The 21,850-nt window shown below is 47.8% G+C and overlaps 8 protein-coding genes across 8 annotated transcripts; 5 read left to right on the top strand and 3 right to left on the bottom strand.

The window, feature by feature from the left end:
* Positions 1–693: 693 nt before the first annotated feature.
* N7483_005673 (esterase/lipase family protein) lies at positions 694–1,665 on the top strand (the record flags this gene model as incomplete). Its single annotated transcript, XM_057089110.1, has 1 exon — positions 694–1,665. The coding sequence occupies one exon, from the start codon at positions 694–696 to the stop codon at positions 1,663–1,665; it is 972 nt and encodes a 323-aa protein (XP_056948939.1).
* A 1,606-nt stretch (positions 1,666–3,271) lies between these two features.
* N7483_005674 (WD40 repeat domain-containing protein) lies at positions 3,272–5,602 on the top strand (the record flags this gene model as incomplete). The annotated part of the gene is made up of 1 exon (XM_057089111.1): positions 3,272–5,602. One exon carries the CDS (start codon positions 3,272–3,274, stop codon positions 5,600–5,602), a length of 2,331 nt encoding a protein of 776 aa, XP_056948940.1.
* A 387-nt stretch (positions 5,603–5,989) lies between these two features.
* On the bottom strand, positions 5,990–6,241 carry N7483_005675 (uncharacterized protein; the record flags this gene model as incomplete). Its single annotated transcript, XM_057089112.1, has 1 exon — positions 5,990–6,241. One exon carries the CDS (start codon positions 6,239–6,241, stop codon positions 5,990–5,992), a length of 252 nt encoding a protein of 83 aa, XP_056948941.1.
* A 106-nt stretch (positions 6,242–6,347) lies between these two features.
* N7483_005676 (uncharacterized protein) lies at positions 6,348–7,886 on the bottom strand (the record flags this gene model as incomplete). The annotated part of the gene is made up of 1 exon (XM_057089113.1): positions 6,348–7,886. One exon carries the CDS (start codon positions 7,884–7,886, stop codon positions 6,348–6,350), a length of 1,539 nt encoding a protein of 512 aa, XP_056948942.1.
* Positions 7,887–8,779: 893 nt separating this feature from the next.
* N7483_005677 (protein-degrading AAA family ATPase MSP1) lies at positions 8,780–10,153 on the bottom strand (the record flags this gene model as incomplete). Its single annotated transcript, XM_057089114.1, has 2 exons — positions 8,780–9,994; positions 10,079–10,153. The coding sequence occupies 2 exons, from the start codon at positions 10,151–10,153 to the stop codon at positions 8,780–8,782; spliced, it is 1,290 nt and encodes a 429-aa protein (XP_056948943.1).
* A 241-nt stretch (positions 10,154–10,394) lies between these two features.
* N7483_005678 (putative chromosome segregation protein (Pcs1)) lies at positions 10,395–12,069 on the top strand (the record flags this gene model as incomplete). The annotated part of the gene is made up of 3 exons (XM_057089115.1): positions 10,395–11,283; positions 11,348–11,782; positions 11,840–12,069. 3 exons carry the CDS (start codon positions 10,395–10,397, stop codon positions 12,067–12,069), a joined length of 1,554 nt encoding a protein of 517 aa, XP_056948944.1.
* Positions 12,070–12,519: 450 nt separating this feature from the next.
* Positions 12,520–15,774, top strand: N7483_005679 (mannose-ethanolamine phosphotransferase MCD4; the record flags this gene model as incomplete). Its single annotated transcript, XM_057089116.1, has 4 exons — positions 12,520–14,265; positions 14,342–14,529; positions 14,584–14,834; positions 14,894–15,774. The coding sequence occupies 4 exons, from the start codon at positions 12,520–12,522 to the stop codon at positions 15,772–15,774; spliced, it is 3,066 nt and encodes a 1,021-aa protein (XP_056948945.1).
* A 2,305-nt stretch (positions 15,775–18,079) lies between these two features.
* farA (CeGAL family transcription factor) lies at positions 18,080–21,614 on the top strand (the record flags this gene model as incomplete). Its single annotated transcript, XM_057089117.1, has 6 exons — positions 18,080–18,219; positions 18,762–19,669; positions 19,725–20,226; positions 20,280–20,462; positions 20,519–21,511; positions 21,566–21,614. The coding sequence occupies 6 exons, from the start codon at positions 18,080–18,082 to the stop codon at positions 21,612–21,614; spliced, it is 2,775 nt and encodes a 924-aa protein (XP_056948946.1).
* Positions 21,615–21,850: the final 236 nt, after the last annotated feature.

The following is a 21,850-nucleotide window of genomic DNA, read 5'->3' on the forward strand; positions in this document are numbered from 1 at the left end:
ATGAAGACGATTCCGGGGTAAATAGTGCGGGGATGACGACAGTGTGTGTAGTTTTTGTAGGTATTCTTCTAATGGACCAATGATTGCACCTGTGGAGTATATAGGTATAATAAATAGGGTTCAATTATATAAATCAACATGCTGGCCAAGATGATAGACGCTATCGTCTGATCAATGTACTATTCAAAATTGTCCTTTATAACTGATCTCATGTAGACATTTGGAGTTAGCTATGATATTCAAGCCTCAATGATTGTTACTGAAATTTAAAACCCACAAACTGATCATCAAAATGAATAGGTATATCGTAAAATTGACCAGAATCGCTTGGTGGATTAAGCACTTTCTTCCTGTCACCAAGTGTTTTGGACTAAACCTTGGAACTCCCGAGGTCAGTACTCGCTGACTCACATCAACTGGGCTAGATGGTAAATAAAGTCTCGTGATCAAATATCTTCATTTGGACCAATATGAAGAATCATTCAAGTTGGTGAGAGATGCATGTGCCTAGAAAGGTATAGCCGGGATAATCATGCATAAACAGCGCATCACCGGCGCTAACTCGATCACTGGCATAGCCACTAACCCCTCTTTTTTAAAGGCAAAATTCTGACCCATGAGTGCTTAATTCTGTCTGTTATACGATTGATTTATAGAAACCTTTCATCTAATGTTACATTTTCTTCTTACGTTATGAATAAATTCAGGGAATGGCGAACACAACGCAAGTCAGCTATCATTGTCCCCACGGAGTCGCCCCGCGATGATCTGTCCCCACGATATGAGACAGATCCCCCTCAAGAACTCGATTCTTCGACTCTAAAGTTTGGACTAGATACAATTCATGAGTCCCCTGATGCAATTGTTGATATATGCTTTATTCATGGTTTGACCGGCGACCGGGATAAGACTTGGACCGCCCATGGGCAGAGCGTACCATGGCCCAAGATACTGCTTCCAAAAAAACTCAATGCTCGAATTCTTATGTATGGCTATGATGCCCATGTTACACGCAAGTCTGTTGCTTCATCCAATCGCCTGATAAACCATGCCCAGAATCTCTTGGGTGACTTGACAGCTGACCGAGGTCTCTGCAATGCCTCTTCTCGCCCCATAATCTTCGTTGCTCATAGTCTTGGCGGCCTCGTCTGCAAGAAGACGATTCTTCTTTCCCAAAATGCGGCGGAGCCTCATTCTCGCGCGCTATTCAATTCTGTGAAAGGTGTTGTGTTCATGGGGACGCCTCATAAAGGGGCATGGATGGCAGATTGGGCCAAAATCCCTGCTTCGATATTTGGCCTCGTTAAATCCACAAATCTGATGTTATTGGATATACTCCAAAAGGACAACCAACTGTTAGACTCAATCCAGGTCGATTTTCTCACAATGATTCGACGACTCCGAGAGGGCGGCCGAAGCATTGGGATTACATGTTTTTTTGAAGAACTTCCCTTCCCAGTTGTTGGCAAAATTGTAACAACCGAGTCTGCCACGCTTGATGGATATGACATCTATAGCATATACGCCAATCATCGTGATATGGCTAGATTTGCCTCTGATGAAGATCCCGGGTTCAAGAGACTGCTCTGGCAGCTTCATAGTTGGACAGCACAAGTCGGTAAAAAGGCCCCTATTGCAATCTTAATGGAAGCCTTTGTGAACTGACTTTTTTTCAAGATCAAGCCACGAAGATAGGCAGCTATGAACTAGAGAAGGAAGATCTGATGTGCTTACGCGATCTACAAGCGACCAATCCTTATGACGATAAACCACGCATCGAGAACCAAAAAGGAGGTCTATTCAAGGAGTCATATCGATGGATTTTGAGCAACGAAAAGTTCATTGAATGGCAGATTTCCGAGAAAGGTTCGAAGCTTCTTTGGATCAAAGGTGATCCTGGAAAGGGCAAAACCATGTTGCTCTGTGGCATAATTGATGAACTGTCAATGGTTAAGACTGGGATGCTCTCGTTTTTCTTCTGTCAAGCCACTGATGCAAGCTCAAATACTGCCACTTCTGTGTTGCGCGGCTTAATCTACACCATCCTTGAGCAAGAACCGTCGATGATTGCTCATGTTCGGCAGAGATATGATATGACCGGGAAGGAGCTTTTCGAGGGCCCCAATGCTTGGCAAGCCTTATCTAACATATTCATTGACATTCTGGATGAGTTGTCAAATGCTTGTCTAGTTATCGATGCGCTTGACGAGTGTGTAACTGGCCTGAATCATTTACTCGACCTAATCGTTCATGTTTCATCATCACATCCTCACGTGAAATGGATAGTGTCCAGCCGAAGTTGGCCCAATATCAAAGAACGCCTGGACCTAATATCTGACAATACAAGAGTCGAGCTTGAATTGAACGAGAAGTCAATTTCTGAAGCAGTCAGACTTTTCATTTACATCAAAGTTCAACAACTAGCGAAACTCAAAAAATACACACAGCAGATCCTGGAAGCTGTTCAAACGCATTTGTTGTCCAATGCACAAGGGACCTTTCTTTGGGTTGCTTTGGTCTGTGAGAAGCTTGCCCAGATACCTCGAATTAAAACAATTGAGAGACTCACTGCCTTTCCGGCTGGGCTTGATGCCCTGTACAGACGGATGTTGCAGCAAGTTTGCGATCAAGAGGAGGCCTCTCTATACAAGAATGTCCTCGGCATTGCCTCCACAGTGAAGCGTCCCATCACTCTGGATGAATTAGCTGTCTTTATTGATGTTCAAGATGCATATGATCGTGAATCTCTAGAGGAGATTGTAGGTTACTGTGGGTCTTTTTTGAACGTCTCCAAAAACACAATATTCTTCGTTCATCAATCTGCAAAGGAATTTCTTCTCGAGAAAGCCGGCGGTGAGATCATACCGTCTGGATTAGCCTCCCATCATCATCAAATTCTCCTTCAGTCGATGAAAGTTATGAGTGTAACACTTCGTCGCGATATTTGGAGTTTGGGTGACCTCAGCTGTTCAATAAATCAGGCTCGTGCAAGAAGACCTCACCCAGATTTACTTGCAAGAATTGCATATTCTTGTGCATATTGGATTGATCATTTGGTGGAATGTGAAGAAACAGATGCTGAAACGGATCTTCAAATTGGAGGCAGAACGTATGATTTTCTGTCCAAAAAGTATCTTCATTGGCTAGAGGCCCTGGGTCTTCTGGGCCATGTTTCAGAGGGACTGACAGCAATGTTCAAATTACAAGGATTTCTCAAAGTAAGTCAACGCCCATTTTCTCGAGCATCTTGATTCTTATATTAGCATAGGGAATGGGTGATTCAGATCTTCTGGAACAAGTTCAAGACGGAATTCGGTTCCTTCAAAATTTCAAACTTGCAATCGAAGAATGCCCTTTACAACTGTATTCATCCGCCCTGCTTTTCTGTCCAGAGCAGAGCAGCACTCGAACTTCTTTTCGGGAAGAAAGCTTGGGCAGTGTCAAAGTATATCCAAGCATAGAATATTGGAACCCTTGTCTCCAAACGCTGGAAGGTCATCGTTACAGCGTCAATCTTTTGGGAATATCACCGGACGGCAAGCGCTATCTCTCAGCATCAGAAGATGGTTGTATCAAGCTATGGGACTCGATCAATGGCGGGTGCACATTGAGTCTAGAGGGACACAGTGATGAGATTTCGTCTATCATCTGGCTCGAAGATGGGGCTTTCTTGGCTTCAGCCTCGTATGACGCAAAAATTAGCACCTGGGATTTGAGTACTGGCAAATGCATATCGACTCTTCAAGGACATACTGCAGGTGTCAATGCAATTCTAGGACTTCACAATGCAACGGAACTTGTTTCGGCATCTACCGATAAGACGATCAAGATCTGGGATCGGGCTAAGGGTGTGTGTACGAAGAGTTTAAAAGGTCATGAGAAGGCAGTTACCTTCATCATTTGGCTACCCTCTGAAGGGAAATTGGTATCCGCATCGGATGATACTACCATCAAGATCTGGGATCCTGTTTCAGGCCATAATCTCTCAACTATCACCACACATACTCAGAAAATCAGATCGATCATTTCCTCTCAGGATGGAAGCTTGGTCATTTCTGCATCAGATGGATTTCCTGTGAAGGTTTGGGATACCAACACATGGCAGTGCATCATGAGTCTTGAAACGCACTCTTTCGGATACAAAGACTTGGCGATTTCCCATGATAACAGGCTTCTGACACTCGATGCTATTACAAGCCAGATCAATATCTGGGATCTCTCAGTTGGTGAAAATCTTATAGAGTTCAGTGTCGGTCAGCGTTCCATACACTCATTTGTTTGGTTCAATGATGGAAGACTTGCAACTGCATATGCAGATGGGATAATCAAAATTTGGAATTCCTCTTCTGGTCAATGTCTGTCTACGTTGAAAGGACACAGAGACAGACTTGCATATTTGATTTCGTCTCAGGACGAAACAAAACTTATCTCGGCTTCATGGGACAAGAGCGTGAAAATATGGGACATTCCTACCACACCTATGGAAACCGAGACAGCAAAAGAACTTCAAGTTGAAAAGGCTGAATATATCGTTGGGTCGCATAGTGGGACGCTATTTGCATCGAAATATCACCAGATGGTCAAGGTCTGGGACTCAGATACTGGTCGATGCGTGTCTACCTTTAAGAACGATGAAGATGGTATAATTGGGGCTGTTTCTTGGTGGTCAGAGGATTCCATCGCTATATCGCTCGCAGACCAAAAGGCCATCCATGTATGGAACCACCTGACGAACAAGTGTAGCTTGACATTTCATGGGTTTGATGTTCAACACAAAACTGATTGGCTTGTTACTTTCATGGGCAGATCTCATCATGGATCCCAGTATGCCGCTGCTTCTGATCTTCATAGGACCGTCAGATTTTGGGACCCAGTCTCAGGTCAAAGTCTTCGATCTTTGAGAATTCCAGAAATCGGGGCGAATACAATCATTTCATATGATGGAGCCTACTTTGCTTCCGTCTGTGATGACCAAACGATCAAGGTCTGGGATGCATCAACAGGTCAACTCTTTTCAACGCTGGAGGGTCATCGCAGCCCCGACGAAGGTACATCAGTTAGCCAGTGGCGTGTTAACAGCAAGGGATTGGTTCAAGATCCTTATACTGGACAATGGTTACCTATAATGGAATCATGGCTTGTCTGGCGCAAGGTGATTGTGGATACATTCCTGTGTTGGTCAGATGACAGCAAATGGCTTGTTTCAGCATCTCTCAAGAGCATCAAGGTTTGGGATATCGCAACCAGCCAGTGCGCTCTCATGCTTGACATTGGTCGACACGCCGGCAAAATTCGATTTTCTGAAACTGATCCCTATATTTTGGACACCAGCATTGGATCATTTGATCTTCGACCATATCTGACAATGCCTATCCCCGAGACTGGCCATTTAATTTCCTCGCCGCGACCTAGAGGATATGGATTCAGCGAGGATCGGGGTTGGATCACATTGAACGGCGTGAATTTTCTATGGCTGCCACCCGAGTATCGCCCAGAGTCGACTCAGCAGACGGATTTGTATGGAGAAACTGTGGTGATTGGCAGTGTGACGGGACGAGTGTTGTTCTTGAAATTTCCAAAGGGAGACTGCTTGACAATTTGAATTTGATACGAGATGATCGGCTCTTTTGACATAATTTTGAAGTGATTTTATCAAGTCCTTGAATGAGTGATTCGAAACAAGATGTGTATATGTAAATTATCATACTAGACTATCTTGAACATTTAGCCAGAAAAGGCGGTATATTCAACAAATCCCTGATTCATCAGGGCCACCAAGCGACTCAAAAACGAAAGGGGGGTAGTGTGGATGCAAAGGAAAGGAGTAGATGAACAAAACACCAGGCCGCTCATGATAAACAAGAGATCTGAGAAAGTAAAAAAGGGGGAAGAAAAAGAGGAGACAAAAAATGCAAATCCGTGAACAATCCAATGAGTTCAGATACAAGACAGCTTCTATTATGTACGATTGCAGCTTCAATCAAACATCTCAATCGTCTTTGACTCTGTCACCGGAGCCTGATCCAAACGCACGAGACCTGCTCGTTGTGGAAGCAGAGGCTGTTGGGCGGAAAGATGAGGAAGATGAAGATGAGGCTTGCGCTGCTCTGCGTGAGGTCCCCATGACACTAGGCGACCTTCGACCTTCCGAGGCATCATCCAGTTCGATTAAATCACCCATACCCCATAGTCCAGGGCTACGGCCTCGGCCAGTCGTGGGTGGGGTTGAAGAACCTTGCATGTCACTAAGCCCGACTTTCGCACGCGTGGCCACCTTGCGGACCCATCCTTCTAATGCGCCGCCGATGTTCTCCAAGCCTGTTGAAGCGTTGGATATGACAGTAGATTCAGAACCAAATGAGGGCCTCCGGGGGGTCTTGGGGCGGTGGAGGTGGTGCCAATTGAGGCATGTGCTGAGAGAAAAACTTGCTCAGTCCATCTAGCGCAGGGCCCGGAGCAGTTGACGTGCGGTCAAGAGTTCCCACGCCGGTTCCTGAAAGATGTATACTGCTGCGTTGCCGGCGATGCTGAGGTCGGGTAGGGCGCTGGCCACGCTGGCCACCAGGTTTAGGTGTTTCTCCATCACGAGGCCGGGTCCGGGGTAGTGCAGATTGAGATGAATCCAGTTGCGATGACCCGGAGAAAGCTGGAGACGAGGCGGGGCCTTCTGACGAGACAGCAGACACAGGCTCGGAGTCGGTATATGATACAGATTTTCGGCGCGTTCGTGGAAAGAATCCAAGAGATCTTCGTGGAACTCGTCCGATTTCAATGGCTGCTGGAAACCCGTCTATTTGTACCCAGGACTCGTGTTTCCAGACCTGGTTGCTTTCCGATTCCACGTTCCCACTCGTATCCAGATTCTGAGGCGAATCGGTCAGAGAATCTGTCGGGCGGATGCAACTGCCTGTTCCATCTTCGGAATTTGGTCTCAGAAGATCTCGAGTTTCGTCTTGTCGAACAGGGCGGCCTTTCACGCTGCACGCATCAACTGGCAGGAGAACAATACTCCTGCTTTGGATGTTGTCGTTGGGCCAAAATCCATTTGCCTTCCTGAAGACCGCCGCCTGACACCCATATTTAATTGTCACTCCTGTGATGCTATCCGTCTTTTGAACACGATGCACGTACGCCAGCGCATCCTCGTCGTGATCTGGATCAATTACTTGATCAGAGAAATCGCCCGAATACCGTTTCTTATGCTGGAAATTGCGACTCGCTATGGGATCGGAGTCCGCTAGCAACAATGCTTCCCGTTTCTTCGCCTGCACTAGCGCCTGCCGCTCTTCCTTGGTCCCACTCCCGATTTCTGGGGAAGCGGGCGCCAAAGGACCCCACGTGGACGCTGACGGTGTTGACCTGGGAATACCCCGAATATATAGGTCCGATCGAGAGGGTTTCCTTCGCGAATGTGCCTTTGTTGAATTATCTGCTGCTTCCCGCCCTGTATTACTGCCGAGGACAGATGATGCCAAATTTTGGAGCGAAGACCATGGAGAATCTAGGAAATCCGATGCACCCCGTGCTGGCTTGGACGACCCATTTAAGCCAAACGATGCCAGCTCGTTGCGACTTCGATTTGCAGACTCGGTGACGCGGGAGGGATGTTTCATAGGCAGGGGCGATGCACCACGAGATGAAAGCGGCGAGGGTGTAGCACCGCGAGAACGAGCGGTTCCTTCTGTGAGGAGTGTGGTGGAGAGACCCGATGTGAAAGGTTGGGAGTCCTGGTAGGCATGATTGTTGTTTGAGCTGGTCGTGGCATCATCATCATCCATCAAGGAAACCAGGCGGCGAGGGCGCGATCGGACCGCGGAGTTTGTGGAGCTTGCGCCGATAGTATTGGAGCTCAGGGAAGCATTGGCAAGGCTGTGTTGGGAACTCATTCCTGTTAGTGAATTCGAAGGAGATCTGCTTCCCAGAACGCGAGTCAAAGGTTCCCTTTGGAAGTGTGGGTGTTGCCAAGGCACTGATTGCCATCAGTAGTCTCCTAGGAGAGACCCATTCGTCATCCACCTGCCGTGTCGCATTCGTGGCCCTATGAATAGGGTATGGCAAGCAGGCAAAGCAGGTTACCCGTCCTGCAATAGCCTCGAGCAGGTTCTCTTTATTTTTTCTTTTATATTGATCAAGTACCGTCGAGGTCTAAAGTGAATGAGGCGGGGGATGTGGAGTGAGGAGTGGTGGCTTAATGATGCGATAGGGGACAGAAGGAGGCGTGGCCGTCGTGACGATAACGACCCACACAGCGGACAACCCCAACTTGAAGAGAATTGAGCTCAAGAAGCAACAATCGCTAATGAAGGTGTTTGGGGAGGATGTAAGATAAAAGAAGAGGATCATAAAAGGCCTGTAGGAGCAAGGGTGGGTATTCGGGACACATGTTGGATGATCGGCAGGTGACTTCGCCGCTCCAGGTATCTGGTACATGACGTTGTCCCATCTTCTCCCACCACACGGTAAGTACTGTATACTTAATAGCCGCTGTGATTTTTATAGACACCAAAAGACCAATTTTGATAGAAAAGGAAGATGAAAAAAGCAAGATATGTATTATGTATTTCAGACCCAGTAACAATCATTCTACAGAAAAGATGAACGATTTCTATGCACAAACCGGTCCTGCCAGAACAGAAAGCTGAATCAAATCCTTATGAAAAATCACCCATAGATAACACCCCTTGCCATCGCACTGCGTTCGAAGAGATGTAGGATAAATAAGAAAGATAGGCACACGAAGCCAAAGAAATCATCTAAAGGAATATGGAATAGGTCACCATTACTCAGGTGACTCGGGTCTCAGAGGGTGGGTATCAGTCGAGGCAGTTTCGGATTCGGTGTACCAGTCTTCCTTCTCTTCAACAATCTTGACTGGTGCAGTTGCTAGTCGGATAGTCGATGGGATTGCCTGGATCTCCGCATCCTTGAAGAAGTTGCTCAGGCGAACGGGGTTCAATACCTCCTCGGTTGCCACTTGGTTCAGGTCTTTGCCGGTGGACAGCATCGCCTCGATCGTCTCGTAAGGGGTGGTAGTGTTGACAGCTCTGACACAGGCATCTTTGATATCGCTACCAGTCCAGCCCTCCGTCCTCCGAATTATTTGCTTCTGCATTAAGTCGGCAATAGACATCTTAATCAGATCTTCCTTCTCTTCGACAAGTTCAATGTCCTCCCAGTCAACGTAGTCGTTTTTCAGGAGCTTCTTGAAAAGAATAGCACGGCCTCGTGCATCCGGTGGTCGCACTTCGATAGGCTTGCCACCCAGACGTCTGATGAAGGCTTTATCAATAGCGTCACTACGGTTTGTAGCACCGAATACGACGATTCGTTGACGTCCTTCGGTCGAGTTCTCTGACTGCAGTCCATCCCAATGTGTCATAAATTCCGCCTTCACCATTCCGCTTGCTTCGTGGTCGCGCTCTGATCGTTTGGCGAGAAGGGCGTCAATTTCGTCAATGAAAATGATACACGGCTGAACCTTGCGCGCCAGGGTGAACACAGCTCGGACGAGTCGGTTTGATTCACCATACCATTTGTCCGTCAATGTTGAGATATTCAAGTTGATAAAAGAAGCTCCGCTTTCCGCTGCCAGTGCCTTGGCGATCATGGTCTTTCCACAGCCTGGCGGTCCCTCCAGAATTACACCAGATGGTGCACTGCGAAGTGTGGCGGGGTTGGCAGCGAATAATTTGGGATACATCAATGGCCAGATCACGGATTGTTTCAGGTCCTTGATAATATCATCCAGACCTGCAATATCGTCCCATCGTACCGGTATGTCCTTTGGATCAACTAGTTCCGTGGCGATCGCTTGTTCATATTGGTTAAGAACAAGTTCGCCTCGCGGTGAACCGTCCTTCCCACCATTCTCACCGTACAATCGGCGTAAGATTGCTGCTGACTTCTGTCGTTGTTCCTCTTTCTTCTGATTCTCTGGGTCCGGAGGAGTAAGGTGATTCAAGACTAATTTAACGCCGCCATATGCGACCACGCCCTGAATAAATGATTAGATTTGCACTTGTTGGCGACAGATGATGCTGGACCCTGAGGCTGAGAACCGGGGAAAGTGGGCGCTCACCGTAACTATCATCATCCCTAGTTCTTGAACGAACCGTACCCAAGGGATACCACTTCGATCACCTTGCGGAGCCATGGCGACACAGCAGATACGCAGGTATCGAAAATGAGACAATTAACGAAACACTGTCACAAGAAAGAAACAAGAGTTCCCCGAGATGGCCGAGATGAATCGGGCTGTGGCGCGGTCGATCTGTGGCTCGGAATGTCACATGTTCAAAGGCGGAGAGTTGTTGATGTTCACGCGTTTATCACCGCAACTACTCCATATACCTATATCCCCGCAAAATAAAGAAACTTCAGATCAATTATATATCATGCCCAAACGAAAAGCTCCGACTAGATTATCTGGTCTTACAGGCTCAGATGATGAAGATATCATGCAGATGACTACAAATGAAACCGCCCAAGAATCGCGCGCCGAACCTCCTGCCAAGAAACGTCGAGGCCGACCGCGTTCCTCGAATGAGAGTGCACCCGAGCCGAAGCCCACCACGCAAACCCGGAAGCGCGAGTCTTCTATAGCTCAAAAAGCTGAGCCTCCCGCGACGAGGAAGACGACCCGTCGAGGACGACCGCGTGGTAGCAGCCAAACGGAAGCCGCAGAAACACAACCGCAGCTCGCAGCAACACAAGAGGAATCAGACGAAGAGAGCTATGAACAGGAAATTGAGGATCCGACGGAGCAAAAAGAGACCAAACCTACACATGCAACAAGGGCAGCCAAACCTGTCCCAGCCCGTCGCAAGGCTCCCGGCGTTGCTAAGCAGGTAATAGCCGATGGGGAGTTTGAGTATACACCTTCCGGCTCTAGGCATGCTGCCATTGAAAACGAGCCTGCAGAAGAAGCAGAACCTAGCCCTCGCCCGCGAGGAGCTCAGCGACGGCTGGATGCGACTGAAGCTACAGATGTTGTAGATGAGTCAATAATAGCTGAATTACCAACTCATCCGTCCGAACGGTCCTCTGAGGCAAAGAACATCTTAGCCCAAGTGCGCAATGTGTCAGACATTTCTCCTCGTAAACGCAAGTCAATCATTGACGCGGAGCAAGGCGGAGACCCGGAATTGAGGCGTAAGATTGGTGATCTGACCAAGAAGCACGATACTCTGGAATCCAAATTCCGCAACCTCCGCGAGATTGGAATCGTAGAGGCCAACACAAATATGGAAAAGCTACGCAAACAATGTGACACTATTACAACAGGTATGATCAACTAGTGAATTCTTAAATTCCCCACCTGGCGCTCATAACTGATTGTTCTATGTAGCTTCAAATGAGCTGGTTTTCTCACTTAGATCTGAGCTGGCGGCGCAAAAGTCACTTGGTCAGCAGAGCCGTGGTCTTCAGAAACAATTAAAGGAGAAAGATGCTGAGATTGCTCGTTTGCAAGAAGAGGCAGCTGAGTTACGTGCTCAATATGCCGCAAGTCAAACTGAGAACAAGGCTCTACAGACCAAGCTCGCCGCTGCGCGTAATACAGCCGCAAGTCTGGAAAACACGGTCAAGGTCCCTGGCAGTGCCATGAAGGGAGGACCTGCGAACCGTGCTGTGGCAGCAGCTAATGCAGAAGCCGCTCAGGCTGCACAGATTGCTCAAATCCGTGAAGACTTATATAGTGATTTGACTGGCTTGATTATCCGAGATGTGAAGTCTCGAGAGACTGACCACCTGTATGATTGTATTCAAACAGGCGTCAACGGAAGTAAGTTGCCTACCTTTTACTGATTCCCGAGGCTAAATTTACTAACTTTCTTTCAAGCTTTGCATTTCAAGCTGGTTGTCCCCAAGGTGGCTAGTGCGGACTATGAGAAGGCTGTCTTTGAGTACTTACCCCTATTGGATGCCAACCGGGATCGTGAGTTGGTGGATATATTGCCAGACTTCCTGATTGATCATATTACTTTTGATCGGGACCAGGCCCCTAAGTTTTATACACGGGTGATTGATGCCTTGACCAAACGGCGGTCCAGTTCGGTATCGCGGGCATAGTTCCAAGGTTCACTTGAACAGTTATACATATAGTCATTGAAGGAGTTGATCTGTATTTATGAGCGATTTGATTCACATGTGCAATGGATTAATATTGCATATACATGGACATCTGGATTTATTCATGGATTTTAAGACTATGTTCTAGTTCTTCTGCACATACTACAGATCACAGTACTATGTCATACCAGTTCACCAGTTGACAGTAAGGAGTAAACATCGTCGTGTACAATTGGTGGCCCGTGATTGGGTGTCTCACCGCCTGTCCCTCAAGGTTCCCTTGTCAGTTCAAGAGAAGTAACTAGGAATGATTATCCATTATCCGTGATGACCTCCTTTTTATAATCACTTCCTTCTTTTCCCTTTCCTTTTCTTTTTATCTCATCAGGGGGTTCCATTTCCATTCTTTCCCATTGAACCCGGTTCCACTGTGAGATAAGTGGATAGATCATGGCGCGTCTAGGCCGCGTGGGCTTCCTAGCCCTGGCGGTGGTCTTTCACCTGATCTATACATATTCAATTTTCGATATTTACTTCGTCAGCCCTATTGTGAGTGGCATGCGATCATATGGTGTTGATCGACCCGCCGATACTCCTGCCCCAGCTGAGCGCTTGGTCCTCTTCGTCGCCGATGGTCTCCGCGCCGACAAGGCCTTCCAAGCTTTCCCCGACCCCTCGCCCGAGAACCCCGCCGAACAAAGCGATGAATTGATTCGTTTGGCTCCCTTCATTCGTTCAAAAGTCCTCTCAGAAGGCACCTTCGGCGTCTCCCACACCCGCGTCCCCACCGAGTCTCGCCCGGGCCATGTTGCATTAATTGCGGGCCTGTATGAGGATGTTTCAGCTGTCACTACAGGTTGGAAGCTGAATCCGGTCAACTTTGATAGTGTGTTTAATCAGAGTCGACACACATGGAGTTGGGGAAGTCCGGACATTCTGTTGATGTTCAGGGAGGGTGCGGAGCCCGGCCGAGTCGTTGCGGACACATATGGTGAAGAGATGGAGGACTTCAGTACCGATGCGCCGCATTTGGATACATGGGTCTTTGATAAGGTGCATGAGCTCTTTGAGGCTGCTAAGAGTGATCCAGAATTGGATAGGAAGCTGCGTGAGGACAAGCTGGTCTTCTTCCTTCATTTGCTGGGCTTAGATACCACTGGCCATGCCCATCGACCTTATTCCAAGGAATACTTGAACAATATCAAGGTTGTGGATCGGGGTATCCAAGCTGTTACCAAACTTATTGAGGACTTCTATGCGGATGACAAGACTGCTTTTGTCTTCACTGCGGACCATGGTATGAACGACTTGGGCAGCCATGGTGATGGTCACCCAGATAACACACGAACCCCTCTTGTTGCATGGGGCTCTGGTGTTGCAAAGCCAGTGTTCAATACCCCCGGTGCTTTGACCGGGCACGAGGACGGGTTTTCTTCGGATTGGGGATTCGACCAAGTCCGACGACATGACGTTGCACAGGCCGATGTAGCTGCTCTCATGGCCTACCTTGTGGGTTTGGATTACCCTGTAAACTCTGTAGGTCAATTGCCGCTGGCCTACATTGATGGTACTCCCAAGGAGAAGGCGCTGGCCGCCCTTGCCAACACACGGGGAGTGCTGGAGATGTACCGTGTGAAAGAGGAGCAAAAGAGGTCAGCCATGATCCGTTATGTTCCCTTTGAAGCTCTATCAGGTGACGGTGAAACTTCCATTGAGGGTCGCTTCGCAAACCTGAAAGCCCTCATTTCCAATGGGGCGTATGAGGAATCCATTGCTCTGTCTTCGGAGCTGTTGGTCGTTGGTCTTGAGGGTTTGCGCTATCTGCAGACCTATGACTGGTTGTTCCTGCGCACCCTGGTCACTCTGGGATATCTTGGTTGGATCGCTTATTCCTTGACCACAGTGATTGATTTGCATGTTTTGCATGGAACATCCGACTCTCACCGCACGACAGCCAGTATTTCGTTCTTTTCGTCGATTTTGGTGGCATTGTTCTCCGTTTTTATGTACCAAGGTTCTTCCTTCCGTTACTATTTCTACGGATTATTCCCTGTGTACTTTTGGGAGGAGGTTTTTGCTCGCAGAAAAGCTCTCATTGCCGGCCGTGAAATTCTTTTTGGCCACGTTCGCTCTTTCAGTGGGTATTTGAGCTTTGGCTTACAGTTGGTGGCTTTTATTGGTGTATTGGAAGCACTTGTATGTTGTGTTCAGCGTTCAACCCCCCTTTGGCACTCTTATCCTGGTGAAAAGCTCTACTGACACTCAATTACAGGTGCAAGCTTATTTCTACCGTGAGATTCTAACTATTTGCTTTGGATTGGGGGCCGTTTGGCCCATTGTGTACGGTTTTGGTTTCATCCGTCAGCACATTTTCTTGATTGCCACATGGGTCCTTGGCTGCACCCTCATGGGCATGTTCACTTTGCTGTCCGTTATTAAAATCGAGGACCTTGATACTATGTGAGAACCACTTGAGCACTCACAGTCTAGCCTGTTACTAACTTATTCTCCCAGTACCTATGGAGGTCTTTTGATGTTCTTCACCGGTGTTCTTTACTTGATGTTTGAAGATACCATTCTTGGGAAGAGCAGTTCTGCACCTAAAAGTCCAGGGGCATTGAGCACTCTTGGATCACGGGTTGTCATGGGCACCCAGGTTGGGCTGGTTCTTCTGGCCCTCATTGTTACCCGATCCAGTGTCTCCTTCCTTCAGGCTCGACAGGGTCTACCTCTTGGAAATCAAGTCGTTGGCTGGAGTGTGCTTGGTAAGTCGAGCTCTTGATCCTGATGGCTATTATTCAGGACAATACTAACAGCATTACAGGCGCCTCCGTAGTTCTCCCATTCTTCCACCGAATCTACCCCAACAGTCACTATCTACACCGTCTCATGGTGATTTTCTTGACTTTCTCCCCCGCCTTCATTATTCTCACAATCTCATGGGAGGGCTTGTTTTACTTTGTGTTCTGCATGACTGTGCTCACATGGGTTCGCCTTGAGCACGCCGTCTACGTTCACACCGGGCCCAATACGACCAAGTCGTCAGAATCTAGTAACGGATCCGCGGTGACAGCGGAGTCCAAATCTACCGCTTCAGCGACTGTCGACGGCCAAACCTACTACTACCGTACCCTTGCGGTCTCCGATGCTCGCGTGGCATTGTTCTTCCTCTTCCTTCTCCAGTCGGCATTCTTCAGCACCGGCAATATCGCATCTATCTCCTCTTTCTCTTTGAACAGTGTCCGCCGCCTCATCCCTGTCTTCGCGCCTTTCAGCCAAGGAGCGCTTCTGATCTTCCAGATCCTGATCCCCTTTGCCATCATCAGTGCAAACCTGGGTATTCTCAACCGCCGTCTGCAGGTTGGACCCAGCGCACTGTTCATGGTAGTCATGTCCATTTCGGACGTGATGACCCTGAACTTCTTCTACATGGTGCGTGACGAGGGTTCCTGGCTAGATATCGGTATGACCATCAGCCATTACTGCATTGCCAGCATCCTCTGCATCTTTGTCGCAGGTTTGGAGTTTGTGAGTGAGCAGTTTGTTAGCGGTGTGGACTTCGGTTCCGCTGCTGCTGTTGTGGCGCGGGTGGTTAATGAAACCGCGGAGTGTGGCCATGAAGCTAAGGCTCAGCCAGCTCAGCCAACTCCTGCCTCTAACCCCAAGCCTAAAGGCAAGGGTAAGAAGGGCCGAAAGGCTCACTAAGTGAATTTAATCTACACCCTATGTACTTTATTTTCGGCCTATTCTGGGCCACCTTGTTAATATAGATCCTTTGGCACTAAATCTATGGGCTCGAGTCATTATGCTATTTTAAGAGCAAAGAGAAATCAATCTAGACTGTAGTAGTAGGTAGGTTAATAAGTGTATGGGCTGCAATCGGGTATCATCGGCACCATTTTCCATCTTATAGTGAACACATGGACACATCTCTCCCAAACTGGGTAAAGTGCATAAGCTAGAAGCACCTCAGATCACAATGACCGGCGTACAGACCACGAAACCACTAGAAACCCCGAAAACAAAGTGGTGCCTGACAGTCAAGACCCGCATGGCTTCATGGCTTACTCCAAGCCTCAATTTGACTACACTTAGCGGACCATTATGATTGGTCAAAGCTTGCCCCAGTCATATCGAGTTACCGAGGCATCACAAGCTAATTAGCTGCACTCAAGACAGATGCGGTAATAACACACCGTTAGATTGGACATTTGAAAAGGATCTCATGATGATTTTGTCTCTTATTTTCATGAATATGGATATTCTGAGACCCCACAAACTCCACATCATGAGCCCCGGAATTTCCAGGGTTCAATGGATTGAAATTCCCCGCAATTGAGGGTCAACTTCATACTAGATATGGGGTACTGAGGAGATGGATTATAGAGAAAACAAAAGGCTCAATCATTCATCAAGTTCCAGTACCTTGTGATCCTTGTAATTCAAGTCCAATTTAAAAGGATCTACTTCGTTGCATAAGTACATAGCCCCATGCAGGTCTACGTAAACATCCAAGCGCACGAGGCCTAGGAAAACATTCCTGCATCCATTAAGCTGCTGACCATAATCCATTTAACATCTGAAGCATGGTAGCACTGCATATACCCGCTATGCAGGCTAGTCCACATCACACTCCTGAATGGTCCATCCCGCCAAATCTTCCGTGCGGACCTCGACTCAATCCTCAGCTCCGTACTCCGTTTAGGTCCTTCAGTGTGATCCTCTCTTTTCAGTCTAGGTATCCGCGTCTTCCCGCGTGGCGGTAAGAGTGTATCCTAGTTCAACTGTGACTTAGGCGGGAGATCGGGGATCATTTCTGGTATAGTACTAGCAGGTACTATATGCCCGAATGTCTTGAGTCATGATCAGCCACTGACAATGATGATCCTTGTAACTCACCTGGGCAATATACAGCACTGGCACTTTGTCTAGATTTGCATGAACTGGATGGATCTTGGAAGTGAATAGTGGAAGACTAAATTGTATCGATACCTTCAATGTTCGGGGCTTATTTCCAGTTTTATTGCCACGGCACGGGTGGAGATCAAATAGGGTAGACTAGTAGTAGTGTGCCTGACCTTTACCATGGAAGATGTAATGCCCTTGGCCCGTAACTCAACCCTGATCTTGGCCTGATCTTGGCTTTGGTTTTTTTCTATTTCAAGTTTCAAGTTTCTTTTGTGTTCGCTTCGTCGATCACCCTGATACAGTGCATGACTCCGACCTCACAACGTGGAACCCCTACATACTACACGTGGGATGAATTCTCTATAGGAACATAACGAGCCATTGAATTCAGTACTTGAGGTTCCAACCAGTGCTTCGGACTAGTATGAAGGTGCAATATTGTCTTTGCTGTCTACATATAGCCTATTTCACCGGTACTAGTACTAATAGCACAGCCTCATTTTTGGTATTTTAATCTATTTAGTTCACCTTGAAATTCAAGTTGTTTGCCTCCTTCATATTGTTACTAGGAAGTAAAATCATATGTTGGCTACTAATTTTTGGTAGAGTATAATCAGTATTACCTGAATCATTAGAAGGTAGTAATAACTAATAACCTATATGAAATAGAATAATTATTAGTTACTCCATATATCGCCATAAACAACCTGAAGTGAATAGGTAATGCTTGACCACTCAGCGTGAAGATGATTTGCGCTATGGAGAAACCCCACATCCAAGTTCCACGCTCTTTATTGCCACTACCCACACTTCCCTCTTAACGGTCTCCTTCTCTTCCATCTCATTACTCTCAAGTGATTCCGGTCCTTTTTCTTTTCCGATCATCCTGATCGCGTGGCGCTACTTGTCAAGAACAGGTGAATCTTTGACCTCCTTGACTAGTTTCCCCATATTTTCACTTTATATTGTGCGCTCTTGAATTCGTCCAGAACCCGTCCTATATCATTGGCAACAAGCCCCCTTCTTCCACCCCTCCGACCGGTTCCCTCTTTTGTGCGCCCAAACGCTTCCCTCTCCAGGGCTATATGGAGACTGCGCGATTATGAGCGCTATGATGGAACTTGAATCCCAGACTGAACCGATCGACCATCCCAGCCCTGCGCCTAGTGCCACTGGTTCAACAGGAACCTCCGGCATCACGGTGCGCCATGGTCCTGGTGCTAACCCACTCAGTTTTAGAAGGTGAGCCGACTTTCTGATTCTCGAAATATCACATTTATTCCTATGAGTGTGGTGAATCCAATATGGGCGATGGTCTTGTGTCGCGGGGCCGGGCGCAATGAGGGAAAAAGGATGCGGTTGAACAGGGTTTTCCCTTATTACCCCGAAATATCCAGGATTATAGAGGGGGAAATCACCAAAGGATAAAAAGAAGAGTTCAAGAATGCTAATTTGTTTTATCTAATCTCTAGACAACGTGCATCACGCGCGTGCGAGGTACGTTTTATTCTATTTTGCCAACGACGCGATCTGGTGCTAAGAGCCGAGGCTATTGTGTGCCTCGGTCCCCTCCTTATCGCATCTTTGGTATATCTCCCAACGAAATAAACATAACTAACTATGGGGTTTTTTGAATGGATTAGACATGTCATGCTCGAAAGGTATGCTTTTTATAATCAGATTTCTGGAATAAATTTGATATCTACTTCCAACATTGTTCCTCCCGGTTGCTAATTTCCCCGCTAATCCGTGCCCTCCAACTAGGTCCGCTGCGACGCCGCCAGTCTAGGAGTCCCCTGCACAAATTGTGTCGCCTTCTCCATCGAATGCAAGATCCCGACCCCTAAGCGAAAGAAGAATTCCTCAAAATCCAAAGAAGATACCCGATATGATGATAGCCCACCCCACACAGCAGCCTCCTCGTTAGTCGATGCAGCCGTTGCTCAGTTCCGCCCCTCCAGCACCGAGGACTCCACCGACAATGCACAGGTCGATCAGCGAGGTCCATCTCCGGAGTCAGATCCGAAAGATGATGCATTTGGATACCGAAAGAGTCGCATGGCTTCCGATGGCATGCCCATCACTGCCCTGTCGGACGCAGAAGCGGCTCAACAGGCCTCGGCAGATAACGCCTATGCTCAATTCATGAAGCCCAAGTTCGCACGGGCACCGATTAAGGAAGCTGGTCGGGTGGCATATCTCGGTGAATCGTCGAATCTATCACTGTTAGTCCAGGATCGCCACGGAACTACCGATGTGGTGCACTACCCACTACCGCCGAATATCAGAGGGTCGCGCGCCCGATTGACGGACTTGGATAATCTGGAGATTGAAATTCTACATCAGCGAGGTGCATTTCTGTTACCTCCCAAGCCACTCTGTGATGAGTTGGTCGAAGCGTACTTTAAATGGGTTGCGCCAGTTGTGCCGATTATCAATAAGAGTCGGTTTATGCGACACTATCGCGATCCGAAGAACCCTCCGTCGCTTCTTTTACTTCAGGCTATTCTTCTAGCAGGTTCAAGGGTCTGCACAAATCCTCAACTTATGGATGCGAACGGCTCGACTACGCCGGCTGCGATGACCTTTTATAAACGTGCTAAGGCGTTGTATGATGCTAACTATGAAGATGATCGGGTTACTATTGTTCAGGCTTTAGTACTACTAGGCTGGTACTGGGAAGGACCTGAAGGTGAGCACCATGATAATCTAATATTTTGAGGAAAGTTTGGTCTAATCCTTTTTAGATGTAACCAAAAACGTATTCTACTGGACTCGAGTCGCCATGGTTGTGGCGCAGGGTTCAGGCATGCATCGCAGTGTGGAGACTTCGCAACTCAGCAAACCTGACAAGAGACTGTGGAAGAGGATCTGGTGGACGCTCTTCACTCGAGATCGTTCGGTTGCCGTGGCTTTAGGGCGACCCATCGGAATCAACACAGAAGATTCCGATGTCGAGATGGTAACCGAGGATGATTTCATTGAAGACGAGCTTGATGTTGCAGCCGAATATCCGGCGGACCCAGTTCATGTGCAGTTCTTTCTGCAATATGTCAAGTTGTGTGAGATTATGGGTCTGGTCCTTTCGCAGCAATACTCTGTGGCATCCAAATCACGGCGTATGAATGCGATGGACCTTACTCACTCAGATATGGCGTTGGCCGATTGGCTGCAGAACTGTCCTAAGGAAGTCTGCTGGCAACGATCTAATCACCACTTTTGGGCTGCTCTTCTGCACTCGAATTACTAGTAGGCGATCCCGAACTTATTTACAATTGATCGAATGACTGACCTATTCATAGTACTACACTCTGTCTCTTGCATAGAGCTCATATGCCGCCTGCTTCCTCTGCGCCTAACAGCTACAGGGTTGAAGAAATGGCTTATCCATCGCGCACTATTGCGTTCCAAGCTGCAGGAATGATGACTGCTATTATTGAGAATCTCCATACTCATGGCGAGCTTCGCTATACTCCAGCATTCATGTATGTTCCCTGTCCAAAAGAAAATCTGGTATCGGATACTGACTTCATTCCTACAGTGTCTACAGCCTGTTCTCTGCTCTGATCATGCACGTGTATCAAATGCGTTCATCAGTCCCATCGATTGTGGCGACCTGTCAAGAACGAATTAATGTCTGCATGAGGGCGCTCAAAGACGTTTCCAAGGTATGGCTTGTAGCGAAGATGGTCAATACGCTGTTCGAGTCTATCCTTGGAAACAAATTGCTGGAGGAACGACTTCAAAAGGCCGCAGGTAAACGACACCAGCGTCGGCCTCACGATAATTCCAATGTGGCCGCTCCACCTCCCAGACGACCTGATCCGCCCAAGCGTAAATTTGACGATATGGACTTGGGTCTGCCTAACGGTGGACCTACACCTCCTGTGTCATATGAGCGATCACGGCCCCAGACTCCAGCTGTTACCCCATCTCGGGAATTGAACCAGCCTCCACTTGGTCATACATCACCGAACGCCCACCGCGGCCTCGGAGACCCAATCTCTGGACCCGGTAATTCACGAAGCAACACACGGCCCACCACTCCTTTCAACGCTCAGTTCTCCCTCCCTGCTACACCTCCCGACTTCTTCCTTGTAACCCGTACCTCACCAAATCTCTCCCCTTCTCTCTGGGAGAACTTCCAGCCCGACCAACTTTTCCCCGATGGCACTGCTATCTTCCCCGAATTGACCTCCCCGCCTCCAGCTACCATGGATCCACAACTGCAAATGCCCTCTGGTATGCCAGGCCAACGCCCTATGATGGGTAATCCATCCCAGCAACAGGGCGCTGGACGCAACATGTCTGTTTCTCAGGGTAGCCCGCAGATGATGTCTGGTGTTCCTGGTGGCATGGGTATGCAGCCAGGTACACAACAGATGTTCGGAATGGAAGGCCAGACCTGGCCAATGCAAGGGATGGATGGGGCGATGGGTGGACCAGCGCTGGACGCTGGCAGCCAAGATGATACATGGAGCAATAGTTCTCGCAGTGGACCAACTGCACCCACGACCTTGAATGTGGAAGATTGGTATGTTCTTCTCTACGCACTTTGTCTATATTGCCTGAGTACTAACTTTTGCAGGTTTCAATTCTTTGGTATCAATGGTGGCTTCGGCGATTTGGCACAATAGGATGTCACCATTATTTGCTCGTGACTTTTATTCTAATGTAATGCATTCTGGTGTATAGTTCAACTGTCTCGATTGGCTGTTCAAAATGGTATATGTGGGGTTTGGATTAGGGAATTGCTGGCGTTCCCAGGATGTTTCAGGAGGGAATACCTCATGGTTCAAGTTGTGTTGGGTTTAATTCTTTTGTTCAAATGTTTACTAGTCGTATGAAAATTCAGAGCTGATCATATCGATCA

The sequence above is a fragment of the Penicillium malachiteum genome, assembly GCF_028827825.1.
Source record: "Penicillium malachiteum strain IBT 17515 chromosome Unknown utg000002l:1.0-8849297.0:1.0-8852440.0, whole genome shotgun sequence".
Lineage (NCBI taxonomy): Eukaryota > Fungi > Ascomycota > Eurotiomycetes > Eurotiales > Aspergillaceae > Penicillium > Penicillium malachiteum.